This window comes from Thamnophis sirtalis, unplaced genomic scaffold (genome assembly GCF_051295495.1).
Source record: "Thamnophis sirtalis isolate CommonGarterSnake01/CBP01778 unplaced genomic scaffold, rThaSir2_p1.2 scaffold_3, whole genome shotgun sequence".
NCBI lineage: Eukaryota > Metazoa > Chordata > Lepidosauria > Squamata > Natricidae > Thamnophis > Thamnophis sirtalis.
In genome coordinates, this window is record NW_028261383.1 from 42,292,636 (window position 1) to 42,311,239 (window position 18,604).

Genomic DNA, 18,604 nt, shown 5'->3' on the forward strand with positions numbered 1-18,604 from the left:
GACGTTGTGCTTGAGGTAGAAAAAAAATGAAACTTTGATTTTGGGTTTTACCAATTAGATAGTTTTGTTGTTATATAAATACGTGTTTAAACTAATATGTAAAAGTAAAAAGTTGTGGTTTGATGTTACTACCCTATTCAACGGCACCAAAGGGACTTGCAAGGCAATGTCTTTTCTTTCTTCTTCCCCCTCTGTTCCATACTTTTCCCTTCCCTTTTCCCTTCCCTATTTTCCCTATTATTTGCTTTTGTATTTTTTTGTATGTTATAAACTAATAAAATTGTTCAAATAAAAAAACCCTCTTAAAATGTTGGTCAATGATGTCATTTTCATTCTAAAGACATAGGATAGAACGGCCTCTAAAATGACAGTGATTTTCAATGATTGGGTATCAAGGACTTGCATCTGACAGCTCCCAACTACTAAAGGCATGTCTGCCAACAGTGTTTTAAGTTCCTGGTTTGGCATTACATGTAGGCTTAAAGGAAATCCTTCATAATGACTGGATGTAGAAATTTAAGATCAGTCTGTGCAACTCACACTAATTGGTGTTTGCTGTGTCGATCAGCAAAGGCCAAAGCATCCTAGGTTTTTAGATTATCTCCCTGAATTAAGAACTAGTTTGATGTTTCCCAAATTCCATTGATCCATCTGCAGCACTCCGGGTCATTCATTTGTCACCGTTCAGAAAATACTGTGTGATACCCAGGAGGAAGAAACTGGATCCAGAGAAAATAGTTTAGTAGAGATGATGTTGCTAATTACAAAACTTCAAAAGGAGCACTTCTACATTCTGTGCTGCTAGTTGTCTCAAAGAAAAAGCAAGCTTAACCAACCAATACATTATTTTCTAATCTGGAGCCAAGGTGGCGCAGTGGTTAAATGCAGCACTGCAGGCTACTTCAGCTGACTGCAGTTCTGCAGTTCGGCTGTTCAAATCTCACCGGCTCAGGGTTCCATCCTTCCGAGGTGGGTAAAATGAGGACCCAGATTGTTGTTGGGGGCGATATGCTGACTCTGTAAACCGCTTAGAGAGGGCTGAAAGCCCTATGAAGCGGTATATAAGTCTAACTGCTACTACTGATTGAAATTGGACGTTGAAATTAGAGAAATGAAATTGCTACATGATGCTCATTACGTTTTTCTCTTGGTGTTTCTTTAACATATAAAGGTATTTTCATCTCAATAGGTAATGCCTCTAATTTTAAGAGGTAATATCTTTTCCTTCCACTGCATTCTTTATTGGTTTTAGTTGTCTACTAAATTCTATTATATATATATATTTGAGGGGTTGCCACAGAAGGAAAGTGGTCAAGCTATTTTCCAAAGCACCCAAAGACTATACAAGGAATAATGGATGGAAACTGATCAAGGAGAGATCCAACTAGAAATAAGGAGAAATTTCCTGACAGTGAGAATGATCAACCAATGGAACAGCTTGCCTTCAGAAGTTGTGGGAGCTTCATCTCTGGAGGCTTTCAAGAAGAGACTGGTGTCAGGTCTGCAGCTGGTTCTTTTGGGGATCTTTGGCTTGCCACACAAATATTCTATTCTACTATGCTGTTTCATTAGTGGGGAATTGGGAGGAGGAATAGTAAGGAGTAGAATGTGATGTTGCCAAAATAAAATTCCTTTCTAGAATCCAAGGTCATCCTTCGTCTCTACACCTCTGCACCTGATCGGAACTGGATGGGTAGAACTGCCAGCATGGCAGTGGAAGATTGGACCATGTGATGGACTTGTGGGTGTGGGGGCAAGGTCACGAAATCTCAACTGGGTGGGGAAAACCAGGAAGCTCAGATTCGGGTTTTCCCAGATGTGCCAACATGGCTCTCTTAATAAATTGGAACTTTGAGCAATACTTTGCCTTGGACTCTGATTTAATTTTGGATGTTATTTGGAACCCTGACAACTGGACTGACATGTGTCAGAAATTGTGTAGAGTTTGCTTGGTGGGGGGTGGAATTAGACTTGATTACCTACAAGATCCCTTCCAATTCTGTTAATCTGTAATTGTAGTTTTATGATTATGTGAAATGCACCAATGGGAGCTTCCAGTGACAGTAGCAGAATATCTGTTCTTGTTCTGATCTAGATCCCAAAGGTGCTTTTTCAAGAGGCAACTGAACTTCAGCTCTGAGTTGAAGAAGCTTCTTGGATGAGAAGTGAAACATCTTCAGAGAAAATAAGAAACTATGACTGTGGATGACTGAGAATCTTCATAGACATTCTATTTTTATTTCTTTGTGCAAAAGAACAGAACAGAGGAGCCAGAAGCTGAGAATGGGCATGCAAGCTGTACCTCTTGAGCTTAAAAAATTAGACCCAGTTTTTTTCCCTTGGACTTGAGAAAGAAAATATTCCATACCCATTTTATTTTCTTAATCAAACATAGCTGGCACGCAGAGAGGGAAATAGCAGCAGATGCTCTTCCTAAGACCACTTGGATTAGTTTCAAAAATTAAGTTGCAATTTTCCCTTGGTGGGGGCAGAAGTTCAAAGATAATGGCTGGATTAATTTGAAATAAGTTTGAATGAGCTTATGTGGCTCTATTTTTTTCTTTGCAAAATTCTCCATGATAGTATGCACTGCAGCAATGAAGAAATGTTGGTTTTGCCAGATTTAATGGAGTTTTATTTTTCATCTTGATTGCTTCTTTTAGATATACTTTAAAGCAGCTTAAAATGTATCTTGAAAGACAGTTAATAAAAACTCCAAATTAATTGCTATGTAATGTAAGGTAAAATAAAGGCTCTGTTACATCTTTCCGAACTTAGTGGCTTTTAGTTGTGCTGGATCAACTCTTTTAATCTTCCTCCCTCCCTCCCTCCCTCCCTCCCTCCCTCCCTCCCTCCCTCCCTCCCTTCTGGAGACATGTAGAGCCACAATACCCTTGACTTGCAATCATTTGCTTAGTGACTGTTCAAAGTTACCACAGCACTGAGAAAAGTGACTTATGACCACTTTTCACACTTATGATCAATGCAGTATCCCATGGTCACAGAATTCAGAATTTGGGCACCTGGCAACTGGCATGTATTTATGATGGTTGCAGTGTCCTGGGGTCATGTGATCACCATTTGTAACCTAATTGGCTGCCAACAATGGGGGAAGCCAGGTTCACTTAATGACTGCATGAGTCCCTTAATAGGTGCAGCGATTTGTTTAACAAATGTGGGGAAAAGATTGTAAAATGAGATGCAACTCACAACTGCCTTACTTAGCAATGGAAATTTTGGGCTCAGTTGAGGTGGTAAGCTATGGAGTACTTTTACACCATCCAACTATATCCAATGCACCATCTAAAACCCCATTCATAGCTCTTGAATTCTTGGATGTTTGTATCTTTCCCTCATGACTTTAAACAGTTCTTCTTGCTTTCTATTTTCTTTTTTATCCTGGATCCCCCTCTATCCAGTTTTCTAACTTCCCCAAGTCACATAAGAGCTGTGGTGGCACAGTGGTTAGAATGCAGTATTGTAGGCTAATTTTGTTGATTACCAGCCATTTGATCCTAAGTGGCTCAAGGTTGACTCAGTCTTCCATCCTTCTGAGGTCGATAAAAGGAGGAGCCAGATTGTTGGGGGCAATAGGCTGACTCTGTAAACCACTTAGAGAAGGCTATAAAGCACTGTGAAGTGGTATAGAAGTCTAAGTGCTATTGCTATATGCCCTCCAAATATTTTCATTCGGCCAACTATAACCCCCTCCTCTTTATCAGGCAGCATTAATAATTAGGGCAGACTTTACTATGAGGCACCCACTTTAAGTAGTAGCGAAATAGAGATCAACAATGACTACCTCTCAACTTCACCTAAGTGCCTAAGTGTTCTCCTCTGTAGCATAAAGGCAGACCTCAACATACAACCATTCATTTAGTGACTGTTCAAAGTTTCAATGGTACTGAAAAAAAGTGATTTATGATCATTTTTCAAACTTACGACTGTCATAGGATCCCCATGATCAAAATTTGGACATAGGGCAACTGGTTCATATTTATGTTACAATGTCCCTTGTGGTCCCCTCTTGTGATCTTCTGACAGGCAGAGTTGATGGGGAAGCGAGATTCCCTTAACAACCGTGTTACTAACTTAACAACTGCAGTGAGATTCACTTAACAACTGGGGCTAGAAAGGTCGTCAAATGGGGCAAAACTCACTTCAGAACCATCTTGCTTAGCAACAGAAATTTTGGGCTCAATTCTGGTGATAAGTCATCAAAAGCTACCTGTATGCCATGTGATTTTTCCCTGAGCCAGGAAAACATCTCAAAAATGGAAGATGCTCTTACATCGGCTATTATTCCAGTCACAATAGGGAAGGAATGCCACATAGACTTTTGATTCAGGCACAAAAATATCATGAGCTGGACATGGATAATAGATCCATCCTGTCTTGCTCCCTCTTTTCCTTTTTAACCACGTAATCAGAAGTAGCTGAAAGCAAATTCTGGCCTCCAACAATTTCCAATTCTTATTTTCTGGGTACTACAGATAGTCCTCAACTTACAACAGAACTGAGGTGGCGCAGTGGTTAAATGCAGCACTGCAGGCTACTTCAGCTGACTGCAGTTCTGCAGTTCGGCTGTTCAAATCTCACCAGCTCAGGGTTTACTCAGCCTTCCATCCTTCCGAGGTGGGTAAAATGAGGACCTGGATTGTTGGGGGCAATATGCTGACTCTGTAAACTGCTTAGAGAGGGCTGAAAGCCCTATGAAGTGGTATATAAGTCTAACTGCTATTGCTATTGCTAACAGTTCATTTAGTTTGTTCAAAGTTACAATGGCATTGAAAAAAGGATGTATGGCCGTTTTCACACTTACGACCGTTGTAGCATCCCCAAGGCCATGTGATCAAAATTTGGACACTTGGCAATTAGTTCATATTTATGACACTTTCAGTGTCCCAGAGTCACCTTTTGCGACCTTCTGTCAAGCAAAGTCAACAGGGAAGTCAGAGTCACTTAACAACTGTGTCACCGGCTTAACAACTGCAGTGGTTCACTTAACAACTGGGGCAAGAAAGGTCGTAAAATGGGGCAAAACTCATTTAAAATTGTCTCGTTCATCAATAAGATATTTTGGGCTCCATTGTGTCGGTAAGTTGAGGACTATCTGCATTTAGGTCCCTACATATTCCCAGACAAGCCAGGGAATAACAAGGAAAGATTGCCAGAACACTCCAAGTTATTCCGACTCTTTAAGTGTCAGCAAACCAACTTACAGTAAATGAGAGGAAAGAAGAAAACAAGGTCCCTTCATCATATCTTGATAGCTTGGCCAGCACACCTTCCAGGATGGTAACAAACTGGAAAAAAAAAAGGGAGAAATTTCAAGCAGAGAGAACAGAAATAAATCCCAAAGAAGAAGTGTTCTGTCGCATGTCGCATGTTGCATGTGCCTGCACGCGCACAGACACATGACAAGAAGCTCTTTTTCATCAAATCATGACAGCTGAGGAAGCCAGCAGACTTATTGGTGTAAATGGGATTTTATAACTCTATCCTCAGTCTTCTAAATAGGACAATTGCTCAAATGGATGTTAACTGATACTCTTAGATTTTTTTTAAAAAAAAAAAACTCATTCTCTAATTAACAGAGTAATCAATTTCAAAAGAGAAGCCAAGATGTCCTTATTAAAGGAACTTATTCATTATTCTGGCATTCTGGCATTTAATGCTGTTATTACTTAAGATTATTTAATTGACCTTCAATAATAGTTTCATATCATGGAATGACTTCATAAAATGAACAAAGGACAGTCAACCCTGGTTTTTTTTTGGCATCAGTCCAAGCGCACATAGATCAACTATTACTACAATCAGACTTTGAAGAAGACAACGTGGGGAATTTGTAATACGTATTAGTTTATGAGATTTATACTTATAAACAAAGTATATAAACTTTTTTTAAAACTTTAAAGCAAAACATTGATATAAATAAATAGGCTTGTCATGAGCGATTATTATATCTGCAAGTATAAGAAGTTTGCAAGCAATGGTTTTTACCAGTATCAATTTCTGATTGGAATTAAAATTAGTATATGACGGGCAAATCTAGACAACATACTAAAAAGCAGAGACATCACCCTGCCAACAAAAGGGTATATAGTCAAGGCTGTGGTTTCCCCAGTTGCAATGTATGGCTGTGAAGGTTGGACCATAAGGAAGGCTGAGTGCCAAAGAATTGAGGCCTTTGAACTATGGTGCTGGAGAAGACTCCATCGAGTCCCTTGGACTGCAAGGCAATCAAACTGGTCAGTCCTAGAGGAGATCAATCCTGACTGCTGTTTAGAAGGCCAGATCCTGAAGATGAAACGCAAATACTTTGGCCACCTAATGAGAAGGAATGACTCACTGGAGAAGAGCCCAATGCTGGGAAAGATTGAGAGCAAAAGAAGAAGGGGACGGTAGAGAATGAGGTGGCTGGATGGAGTCACAGAAGCAGTCGGTATGAGCTTAAATGGACTCTGGAGGATGGTAGAGGACAGCAAGGCCTGGAGGAACATTGTCCATGGGGCGGCGATGGGTCAGACATGACTTTTCAATTAACAACAACAACATATGAGGGGTCCTTGGTGCTCTCTGAGCTTGGTTGTTTCCTTGCAAACATTCCATTATCCAAATTAGGTAACACCATTAGTATTAATCTAGTTTGGATAATGAAATGTCTGCACGAAAACAACCAAATTCAGAGAGTATCAAGGACCCTGCAGTTCACCATGGAGCTACAAATATTCTAATTTATTGGTAGAATTAATATATTATTATTGATATAACACCTGTCTTCTGCTCTACAGACAGTCATAGTAGCCTTATATATATTGATTTCTTGGAACATTTTTAACTTTTTCTCCCAAATGTCTTCCATTAAGTGCAGCCCCATTATGTGATGGCAAAATTTATAAACTTGTATTAATGTGGCAGATATGGCAAATGTCTAGGTCTGAATTAGGGAGATGTTCATCAAGCATTCCTCTTTGTTGACTTTAATAAATGTATTAAAGATTCAAAAGGAGTATAAAGAATGCTTTGTTTTAGAATATTAGCATTTACCCCAGGCCCATTTCCTCTTGTGACAGCATGAAATTTCCTGATGGAATTACCAAGTATTTGGAGGTGAATAAGTAAGAGGAACAAAAATTATACAGATATTACAAAATGGTCCAAGCCAAAAAAATATACGTACGCTACAATACACTAGACTATATATTCTAAATCAATTCAATAAAAAGATACACTAAATCTTAAAAATCATAAATAATATTTTGAAAGCCACTAGTAGTTAATGTTGAGAACATGGATGAGATGCCCAAAGAAGTGATATCGATAACTTGTCAAATTTATTTATTTATTATTTCAATCTGTGTACCTCCTCTTTTCAAATATATGACTCTCTATGGCTCACAATTTCTATTGATTTTTCTGGATGATTGAATCTGTCTAAAATTAACTCTAAGATTAACAAATGTCTTCTTATGGGAAGGGATTCCCCCCCAATCTCACTTAAAGAAAGTAATAAGGAAAGCAAACTTCCCTAAGCAAAAACTAAGCAAATGCTTTTCCTAAAAAAAGTTTTTTAAAAGAGACTTCACGACTACAGAATGCAAGCATAAAAATACTGAAAATAAATGTGAATAAAGTCAGCAACACTGTCTCAAGAACTAGAATATTTTTTGGGGGGAGAGGGGAATCTCAAATAAAACTTCTTCCAGAATTGTAAAATATCTACAATCATGAGATATCCAATGTACCAAGTCTAAGTGGCGTTAGATTTATTTCATGACAAACAACAAATCACCTAATTGTCTTAATGTGTCACATTTGTATGGTAATGTGTGTATTCCCTTTAAAGGATAATATTAACCATGAATCCATCTGAGGTTGAACGTTACCTTGGCTACAAGGAGTGTGATCATTTCTTTGACAGTTTCTTCAATTAGTTCATCTATTTTTGAATGGTACTGGTGCTATGGATGGAAGAAGAATGGAAGTAAAATATTATTAGTGTAAATCAATTGTAATACACACATATATTTACTTTTACTGTAGATATTGACTATGATACTTGAATGTTGATTAACATGTGTTCTAATGTAGTGGCCAGTAATGAATTAACATATACACAATGCCTTTGACTAAGGAGCCTCTGACAGGAATTTGTGAATGTTGGTCAAATCCTAATTTTGACTCCGTGCATGCAGCTGAGCCAACATTAAGGAGAATCAAATGCATGCAGGATAAACGTCTAGCATCTCTTTGCTGTACGTAAATCATGAAAATAAGAGAGCGACAGCGGTAAAAGAGCACATTACATCTGTTGTTTACAGTTTACGGTTAAGATGCTCGTTCTTTAAGTCTGAAATGACAACTTGAAATACAGCTCAACACTGGCTCGCACAACGGCAGTTGTTTTGGGGCGCAGAGCAAAGCTGTTGTCAGTCAGTCAGAGGAAACCTATAGATGAGTGACATTGAAGCAGAGAAGCTTCAGTTATGTGGAGCCATTGAGTATGAACGACCGGAAGCAGAATTTCAGTTTTAGAATCCACCTTAGGAAAAGAAATTAGATAAGTACGTAGCGTTCCAATTCATGTGCTGGTTAAGCACTCAAGCGAATTGGGGCCTTTATGATTTCAATGATTGAAACATAGGTGTTCTGAGTCATGCAAAAGATGGCAAGTGCACTACTGGGACCCCTCCAGTTAGGTCATGCTGGGGCCTTCGGTCAATGCCAACTCATAGAAAAGATTGACACCAACAAACATCCACGTCACTTTCTACACAGAGTTCCTCCCCCAACTCGGTTCCTCCACCCAAATACTGACCAGATCAAACTTACTTTATTCTGAGTTGTTTTCAAGGAAGATAAGAACACTTTCAGCTAATTTGTAATAAACACACTTCCTTTTTCTTCGAATTTTTTTAAAAAATAAATAAAGTCTTTGGGTGACTAAACAAACACTATTCTTTTGTTTTTGCCAAGAACAGACAAAATATTTAATATACGATTTTTTTTCCACATCGCCTCTCCCCCACATTAAATAAAACATTGAAAGTGCTGATCTTAGTCACTGTATTTATTGCCACTTGTTTGTGCTAATGTTATTTTAAAATGTTAATATACAAGCAAAAAGAAATCTAAAATACAAAAAGAAAAAAGAAAAGAAAAGAAATCAAATCAAAACAAAAAAGCATTGGAATAGACAGATCTGAGGTAAATACTGAATTGTGCCTTAGGGAACAAAGGAGTGTGAGGGGCAATTAGATGTGTCAGACCTTGGTCCCTTAGCATTGACTAAAGTTCCTTTGCTAGTTTGAGCTGCTCAGTGTTTGCTTAATTTTTTTTTCTCAATGGAACAGTCACATTCTACAACAGGAACTTGGAAGAAAAGAAAACAAAACGTAAGGACACACTTACCCACTCTTTAGCAAACTTTCAGATGATTGGGGACAGAAATAAAGAGGAAGGTGCAGAAGACAGGAAAAAGAACATATGAAGGTAAACAATAAATAAAAACAAAACCTTCAAAAGAATGGGACCGTATAAATGGGGGGGGGCTATGAAAATGCAGCAGCATGCACAGAAACAATAAGCAACAGGAAATGAAATTATGAATAAATTCCCTTTTTTCCTGAAATACCAGACAGATTGCTACTGGAGAGAATCGCACAGAAATTCAAAAAGGGGTTTTGAAAAGGGAACAGGACACATACATAGAACATCCTAGTGAGACAGAGAAATATCATTTTGTTACAGTTGAAAACAAGACCAAAAAAATAAAAAGACCATATGAACAATTCAGTGGTGTGGCAGCTGTTTTTGTTTTTGTTTTGCATTTTCAGTGGGCAGACTTATCTCTTGCTCACTGGATTTTATGATAATGACTCTTGGAAAGAGATGCTCCCAAAATGAAAGGAGATTTCCTGACTGACTTTGTACTTCAGAATCAAATTGGTTCTTGGCTGTTCTAGTTACCAGCTGTAATTAACATTTAAGTCACCATCATAATGTCATCTTACACCAACTGAATTCACTCGATCGTTAGATTAATGGTTTAGTTGTTTTTAAGGATTTGGTAGCTTATCTGACACATAATCTCCAGATCTGAGATATGGCTAAAGGAAAGATAAACTTTCTGTTCAAATGGGATGCGGAATACCCAATGCCATCCTTTCACTGATGGCCCCTTCAAGCTTTGTAGAACCACACAATTGGGATGAAAAAGAGGGCAGATGTGTCAAATATCTAAGCCTACCTTTTGGGCTGTATCTATAGTGGGGCTGTCCAATCTTGGCAACATTAAAACTTGTGGACTTCAATTCCCAGAATTCTAGGAATTGGCTAGCTGTGGAATTCTGGGAGTTGGAAGTCCACAGGCCTTAAATTTTCCAAGGTTGTACATTCTTATTGACACATTCAATGGAATCAGATGGTAGAGATCCAAAGTAGTAGAGCAGACAATACCACCTTACTCTACAAAAGGTTTTTACAAGTCTGCCTAATGAAATAAGAGAAAAATCTTGAGGTAGCAGATCAATTGAGTTGACCAAGAGCCATTGCTCAATGACAGAGCACAGACATTTTCTGCAAAAGCTCCCAGGTTTTATCCTTTGAATTTCCAGTTAAAGGAAAACCAGAAACACTGGGAAGATCCCTGCTAAAAGGAAACGAGCAGAAAGAAATGTTCCGTGCCTGAATTCCTCTCAGCTGCCACCAAACAAAATGGCAAATGCCATGAAAAACAACATGACTGATATAAGGCACCTTCCTATCTATCTTTTCTCCCAATCGGGTAAGCGAAGATAACTTTTGTTTACAGGTTGAAGCGGTAGAGCTCATTCTACCATTGCAGGACTCTACCACCCCATTCAGTTGGCTGCGTACATTCGGACTACATTGTGGAGGGCTGTTCTAGATGCATAAGGGTATGGAAGTGTGTGTAGAAATGGGCAGGGAGAAGCAATTCAGCATCATTTCAAGTGTGCATGGGCAAGCATGCACCGATAATGGCACAGAAGTGTTGGAGAGGTTAGGAAAGACACAGTGCTTGCAACTTGCAGCAAGGTCGGGGAGATCAACAAAGGATGCGAGGAAAAGCAGCAGCATTTTGAAATCCCACCTAGTGCTTGCTTATGCCTCCATATCAGGGGCCTAAAGACAGAGACTTGGGGATTGTCCCCATCCGTTCTTTGAAGAAAGCTGCTAGGTTGGTCCAAATTAGCTGGGATCCATCGATGGACCTCCTTTGGCACAGGAGCGGCACAGGAGCGTGAGGACAGTCAGGAAGCAGCCTTTCCAGAAAGGCACTTTCCAAAGGAACAGAAGCTCATGTACATCCTCTCTGGACCCCACCTTCTAAACTGGTTATTTCACGTGCAAACCCTGCCCTCCCCTTTTCTCCAGCAGCCACAGCCACTTTTTGCAGATATTTCCTCTGGAAGGTGGGATGCAGGCAGTGCTGCTGAGAAGTCACATGCCGTGTCACGAAGAACATGCTCAATGGGACAATTGTTGAGAACCACAAAGCCATTGATGCGTTCTGCTGAACGGAACCCTTTGGGAGACCGAGACATGTTGCCCACTAAGCACAGAATGAAGCTTGCAACTGGACACCATGCACACCAGGGGAGCTACGTTGGTCAGATCACCATTTAGAAAGCACACAAAAGCAAAACTACCCTTTTTTGGAGGGGGTGTTACACTACTGTATGCGTCCAAATCTGGCACAGTCTGCCCCCAATGCATGCATGTGAATGGGCTCCTTTTACATGCATGGTAAGCTGAGCAGAAAGACATCAAAGAACGTGCAAGTTGGACGTTTCCAAAAATGCACCAATGCTTTTGAAAATGCAGTCCATGAGAAATGGTGGCAAAGCATGGAATTTAAAAGAAAATATTCTCTCAACTGGTTTCTAACCCCCCCTCCCCATCGGGTTTTGCATATAAGTCCAAAGACATGCTTAATTTGCCACATTATCATATTGTTTTAATCAAGAACTTTTGTTTGTTGGAGATGAGGAAGGGTGACAATTCTCGTGCTAGTGTTCATTTTCGTTGGATAAATTATGAGTTTTAACTAAAACAATGGCTAGGTGTGTGCAAAATAATACAGTGTGAAATGTATTGACAAATATATTTTCAATTAAAACCTTGTTTACAACGCAAATAAGAATGGCAGCAGGCACAGCAGCACTAGAATGGAGCCAGAAAGATTGAAGATTTGATCCTCAAAGTTCCTCACCATGGCAAGTACTATTGATAGAAACAGAACTTATGCTGGTGGAGTTGAACAGGAAGATTAAATCTTGAGAGAGAGAAATAGCTCTGACCTTCGGAAAGCACAGCAAGCACTACACCTTTTCCCCAAATATTTCTTCTGAATTCTTTGAGAAGATGGGCCAACAAGTTCATGTTCAGTGAACTTAAGTCTTACTCCAGGTGTAACCTTTGCCAATCAGATTGTATCGTGTTATAGTTAGGATTATTATCTTCCATATGCTTCTTTACACTCACTTCTAAATCATCATTTAAATCAGTGCTATGCCCTTTTGGTTCATGGGATTGTTGCATAAATATATTGGGATTGGGGCTCATCTTACAGCACAAGAGATCTTAAAGAACTTTGACATCTTATTCCCTCTCTAGTTTCATCACAGTTCAATGTGGATGATAGGGATTGATGTATGGTGTGGATGTGGATTAATAAACGGAAGATTTTGCTGTTGGTAGACATTGAAATGGTGAATGCCTGATGGTTGCTTTCCAGGTTCCCATTGCACATCTATGGATGTCAAACTTTTGCCTCAACTCACATGGGTTGGAAGGGGTGGCCTGCAAAACTGTCATTCCTATATATTGTGACTATTCCGCCTGGGCTTTGATAGGAACTGGGAAATATGCAGGGGTTGGGTTGCTGCTGGCATTACTGCCGGTTTGGTGTGTGCAAAAATAAAAAAATAAAAAGTGCTCCACGCACGTGTGCATTTGCACATATGCATGCGCAAAATGTTAAAAAAATGCGCAATAAAAATTGTTCTACGCATGTGCAGATCCAAAAATCAAGATGGTGGTGCAGTAGGAAGACTGGTTTGGGTGTGTGACAGGCCTGGGTCAGCCGAACCGGTCCGAACCGGTAGGAACCCACTACTGGAAATGTCACAAGAAAAGGAGAAAGCTGTGACAAGGCAGATGGACTCTAACTTGCATATACTAAACTAACTTGGTTGTCAACAAATCCATAGATTGGTTGGAATTCAGAGTGGGGAATTCAGACATGTTAAGGCCATGACTGGCTCTTGTGCACTTTTTACTGAAAACAGCCAAGGAGGAAATAAGAAACTCTCTCGTTTGACCGAAGACAAGGAGTTAAATCTGGATTCCTTCATGTCTTAATCTGAAAGCCTGCTATTTTAGAAGACTCCACCATGAAAAGGACAATCATTTAAAGCCATATCTATTTTGACTCTTAGATGATTTGTCCAGTCCCATGTGGTCTATCTGTCGCTCCCAACTTGGCATCCTCCAGATGTATTGTGACAACTTCCAAACTGTCCAAGTCCCAACACATCTAGGAACTGGGGATTTAGGGAAGGTTACTCTGGCCTTAAAATATCTCCTTCAGAATCTTTCCATCATATGTTATCTGATCTCTGTCTCTAGATGGAACAGGGATTGAATTTGGGATCTCTGAATGGCAAGCATCTGCTCCACCCTTAAGCTATAGATAAGCTCTAAGCTTCCTAAGTCTGGATGACAGTATTTTAATTAGAGTAAGAACATCCTTTTCCATGAGTGATTTTCAAAGATACATTAATGGCAACCCTGCAGCAGAGAGTTATATAACATGCTTGTCTCTGTGGAATCAAAGTCTCCAGTGAAAATATGGAACAAGTAGTTCAGGACGGGTGGGGAGCCTAAGATTTGTGTAGAGAATTGGTAAAAGCTAATGCTACCTTCTGCCGTGTTCAGCCTAAGAGCATCCAAACAAGCAGCATAAGATGGAAGGAAGTCAACAAGCACAGCCATAGGTAGCCCATTACCCTCCCATTCCTAAATTGCTATTCTACTCCAGATATTTGGAAGTGAATTATTGAGTTCGCTCTGTGTGATAATAGCTGCATCTTGCATTGTCATCTTGGGGTCCTTGGTGCTCTCTGAGTTTGGTTGTTTTCTTGCAGATATTTCATTACTCCAAGTAGATAGCATGATCAGTGCTGGCTAGCACTGACTAGCATTGATGATGTTACCTAGTTTGGGTAATGAAATGTCTGCAAGAAAACAACCAAGCTTAGAGACTGCCAAGGACCCCTCATTTCAACCTTGAGCTACAAGTATGCTCCTTTATTGATGCTGCCGTCTGCTTCAGAATTGGTGGCCTCGTATGCTGATGCTTCTTTTCACTTTCCCATTGTCCAGGCAACATAAAACAGCCATGTATTAACTATACTGAACCATCAATAATATTATTTTTTTTGGAATACTTTCTCTTTCTGACATTCAAAAGATTCCTTCCACCTTCAGTTGCCTTACAGATTTGTTTCTTCATTCATTCACATTTCTCTCTGTGAATTCTATTCCACCCTCACCCCCCTGCTTCTATACTAACTCCTTCTAATGTTTTGGTAACCTTGTTTTCATCTTGACATTTTCTTTACTTTAGGGTGTAGTACAACAAAACAAACAAACAAACAAATATGGATAATTGGACTCAGAAGTTACACTGTACCATGAGAGGTGCTTGCATTAGCTAAAGATAAAGTGTTTTCAAGGAGTGGCTTGCTATTTCAAATTATCCCAAACTATTGGAAACTTTAGCCTTATTTCTTGATAGATGAAGTTTCCTAAGCAGATTCCATCTATAGCACTATAGAACTGCTAACAGATTGTGTATATGCTGCATTTTCATCAGTGACCAGAGCTGACCTTGGAAATGAAACAGAGCATACCAGATCAAACTCAACATGTTTTATACATACATTTCTGCCTGTCTATACATTAAAAATTCAGAGGAAAAATATTTAAGGGGTAAATTATGTCTGCCAAATGTCTGAACAGCTGCCTTTAAATATAAGGACACAGGAGAATATGGGCATATGTGTTCAGCATAATATTTTCCCTAAAATGTATTAAATTATTCTATTTCTGATCATACAAAAAAAAAAATGCAACAAAGTTTATGGGATCATTATGGTGGAAAAGCCTTACGGTGTGGTACTTGTATTTTTCTCAACTCAAAGAAACTGTGAATATTTCAGAAACGAAGCAAAGCATATAAAAATGAACTCTTTCCGCCCTGAAATTGTTCTGAACTAGTGTAGAAGTAGGGAATTTTTGTTTAATCTCATTAATCAAATTTCTTTGTTTGACCAGTCAATTCCATTACCTGCTGAGAAGAGGAACTATTGCAAATTGATTGTTGCCATGTAGGGTAAAAATTTGGATCGGCTCTATCATGAGTAAAGAGGGGAGATATTTATTAAAAAGAAGAAATGAAAAATGTGAGAACCACTGAGGATTCCCACTGAAATGAAGCTGGAGTATCAGGTGAGCCTGGGAGTGATAGCGCCAATCCTTAGATCGGGAACAAACACAACATCCCCACTGCACCAAACATGGGGGCAGCAGGTTAAAATGCAATAAAACTGAGTGTATTTCTTTCTCTTGAATACATACATGGACCTTGTATGATAGCTAAAACCCAGTTATTGCTCTTATTATTTTGAGGAAGGAGATAGGAAGAAAATTTGGTGTAATTGTCAGGAGTTACACACAACCGTTCATTCAAGTGTGAATTTTTCATCATTAAGAGGAACAGGGGAGGAAAAAAATTAAAGAGAAAAAGGGAATGAGTAACTGAAATGAATAAAAGAGCAAACAAAAGAGAGAGTAAAAAAATGGAAACATATATGAGACAGTAACATATGCGCTGATAATTCACATCTGATCCATGGCTCTATTAGATTTTGCTATTTGTTTTAAAAAATTTACTACAGCAAATGCTACTTTATACAATCACGGTGGGATCTCTGCATATGTTCTCTAAGAAGCAGACATGGATGTTGCTGATACAAAGGCTGATTCTTTGCACAACTCAATTGATTGTTATCAATTTATTGCCATGATGGTTGTAGCCTGAGGTGGGTTCCTACCAGTTTGCACCTATTCGGTAGAACCAGTTCGTCAAATCTACCAAACTGGTTAGAAGAGGTTCCACCAGTGGACCCGGAAAGCAGGCCACACCTACAGAAGAGGTTCCAAATTTTTTTGAAACCCACCACTGGTCCTTGGATATGATTATTCTACACTATCATGCTCATATTTATAAAACTCAGTGCCTCTGTGAAAGGTAAGGATGACTACTGTGTTTGTGGTACAATCAGAACATTGTGTGTGTTGAAGTTATTTTAACGCAAACCAAAGATGCCTTTAAAAAAAAAAGTTTACATCATATTCTTATGCATGCCAGTGCTGTGTGTGAGGTAATTTAAGGTGGTTCTAGCAAGTGTCGTTGGCATCTTCATATCAGGTCACATGGGCGGCAAGCCATTCCCATCTGGTCACATGGGTGGCAAGCCACTCCCACAAAGGAGGCCATACCCACAGAGTAGGTTCGAACAATTTTTGAAACCCACCACTGGTTGTAGTTCTGCAAATATAATATGAGTAACAAATCATATTGGATATTTGGGTAGGGCAAAGTAAGCTGATGTGGCTTTTGCCTATGTTGTACCTAATGAGATATAAATCTGACAGCTAGTTTAAATTAAAGACTACAGTATAAAATTTGAATGAGTCAAGCCTACTTTTAGTTGTGGTATAAGAATGATGCTATATGCATAATACTGAGCATTAGTTAATAGGTTTTCTTACTGATGGGAATTATGAGATACAGACCAGGAATACTGAAAAACAGGTACCGAATGTTTAAAGAGAAAACATTTTAAAAATAGACTTTGTTAACAAAAAATCAAATGGTTATGGAGAACCAAAACTCTTCTCTTTTTCTGGGGAATCATATTCTCCAAAAGCTTGTTTTGTAGCTTTTCACACCTGTGTAACCCTTTTTGCTAAGTCAAAAGTGCTATTCAAAAGGCAATTGGACTTTATTTTTTCCTGAAGATGTTTGTTTTGCTTCTCATCCAAGCTGAAGAAGCTTCTTGAATGAGAAGCAAAACATCTTCAATATAAAAAAAATAAAGTCCTGTTGCCTTTTGAAAAAGCACTTTTGGGACAACCATGACCGGGATGACTGAGAATCTCCATAGGGGTTTTTTTTTGCTGATATTTTTTAAACCTGCTTTAGTACTTTTTGAAGCTCTAATTTAACTACTGCAGTAATAATAGCAGATATAAGAAGAAGAGACGCAACATTGAAAAGGAGATGGAAGGAAAGTGGTGGTTTTTATGGTTCTAAATATCAAGGAAACATTTTTCATGTTCCTCCCAACTTACAGTGGATGGAGTGAAGATGGCACGTGCATGTTGGATGAGAGTTTGTGATAGTGGTTTGTAGCATGAGGGTTGGTGTGAGTTGTGTGAATGGTGTATATGAACACCTATGAGAATGTGGTGCATGTGTGATGTGAATGGTGTATTTATTTATTTGTTACCTGCCATAATTGAATATATATATATCAACATACATGTGTTTGTGTGTGTGTAAAATGTGTGTATATGTAGGCTTCCTGTTCTCTGAGTTTTTCGGCTCAGAATCTTCTCTGGGTTGCCCAATTTCCTCATTAGCTTGCAGTAAATTATGCAAACGTCTAGCATCTGTTTGGCGAAAGATTTCACAAATAATGATTTTTCTTACTATAGTGATTGGAACCTTATCATGCCAAATCTTTAAAAGTGTTTTTTTTAGTGCTCACGTCTTTAACTCTGCCCTCTTCTCAACTTAAGGAAAATCACTGAAAGTTTGTTATTAGTTCTTATCCTTCTCTCTTCCTTTCATACATATGGATATTAAAGGCAGAGCTGCAATGGATCTTAGAATGGGAGGAGCCTCTTCTAATACTGTTTCATGGGGTATTATCTGCAAAAGCAGAATGAAAAGCTGCACAATTTGAAATGACGCAAGAGAAAGCTTGAGATTCTTGGTATTGAAGCTATGTATGGACCAAAAAGCATAAGGGGTTGGTTACAAATTAAATTTGGATTTTGGTGAGGGAAATGTTTTAGCACCCATAACAGTCAATTTGCATCTTGGAATAAATCACAAAAGATAGCTAAAACAAAACAAACATAAAGAAATGATAGATTAAAGCAAGAAAAAGAAATGCGAACCAAAAAGGAACTGACCGGTTATGTAGTGAGCCCAATCTCACACTGAATCCAGTCCCACTTTCTGGATCTTTAAAGTATCCAGATTAGGTATACATTCAACAACAACAACAAAAAAACTGAATTGGAACACATAGGAAGTCGATTCTGCACATGAAACATTGAATAGCTTGCATTACTGAAAATATGAAAAAATCCAAGCCCTGGATTGGTCTTAAATGGAGATGAAAAATGTTGACATCTTCTGAGCAAAACTGATTCGGATGAAACATTTCATCAAGCTCAATTCAGCATGTCTTTCTACTTCATCATACTACATTAG

At 38.8% G+C, this 18,604-nt stretch overlaps 2 protein-coding genes across 20 annotated transcripts in view; one reads left to right on the plus strand and one right to left on the minus strand.

The window, feature by feature from the left end:
- Window positions 1-18,604, plus strand: part of CEP15 (centrosomal protein 15) — a 431,988-nt gene that overhangs the window by 162,329 nt on the left and 251,055 nt on the right. The gene's annotated exons all lie outside the window — the stretch shown is intronic.
- The window catches only part of CADPS (calcium dependent secretion activator), a 434,367-nt gene that overhangs the window by 73,236 nt on the left and 342,527 nt on the right, over window positions 1-18,604 (minus strand). For 10 of the 19 annotated variants that reach the window (XM_087708811.1, XM_087708793.1, XM_087708792.1 and 7 more), the window contains 3 exons: window positions 9,418-9,432; window positions 7,893-7,967; window positions 5,223-5,306 (listed from right to left, as the gene is read on the minus strand). In XM_087708811.1, the coding sequence (XP_087564937.1) occupies window positions 5,223-5,306; window positions 7,893-7,967; window positions 9,418-9,432 (174 nt within the window). The remainder of the gene's footprint in view (window positions 1-5,222; window positions 5,307-7,892; window positions 7,968-9,417; window positions 9,433-18,604) is intronic. The other 9 variants (XM_087708812.1, XM_087708807.1, XM_087708806.1 and 6 more) reach the window with 1 other exon arrangement.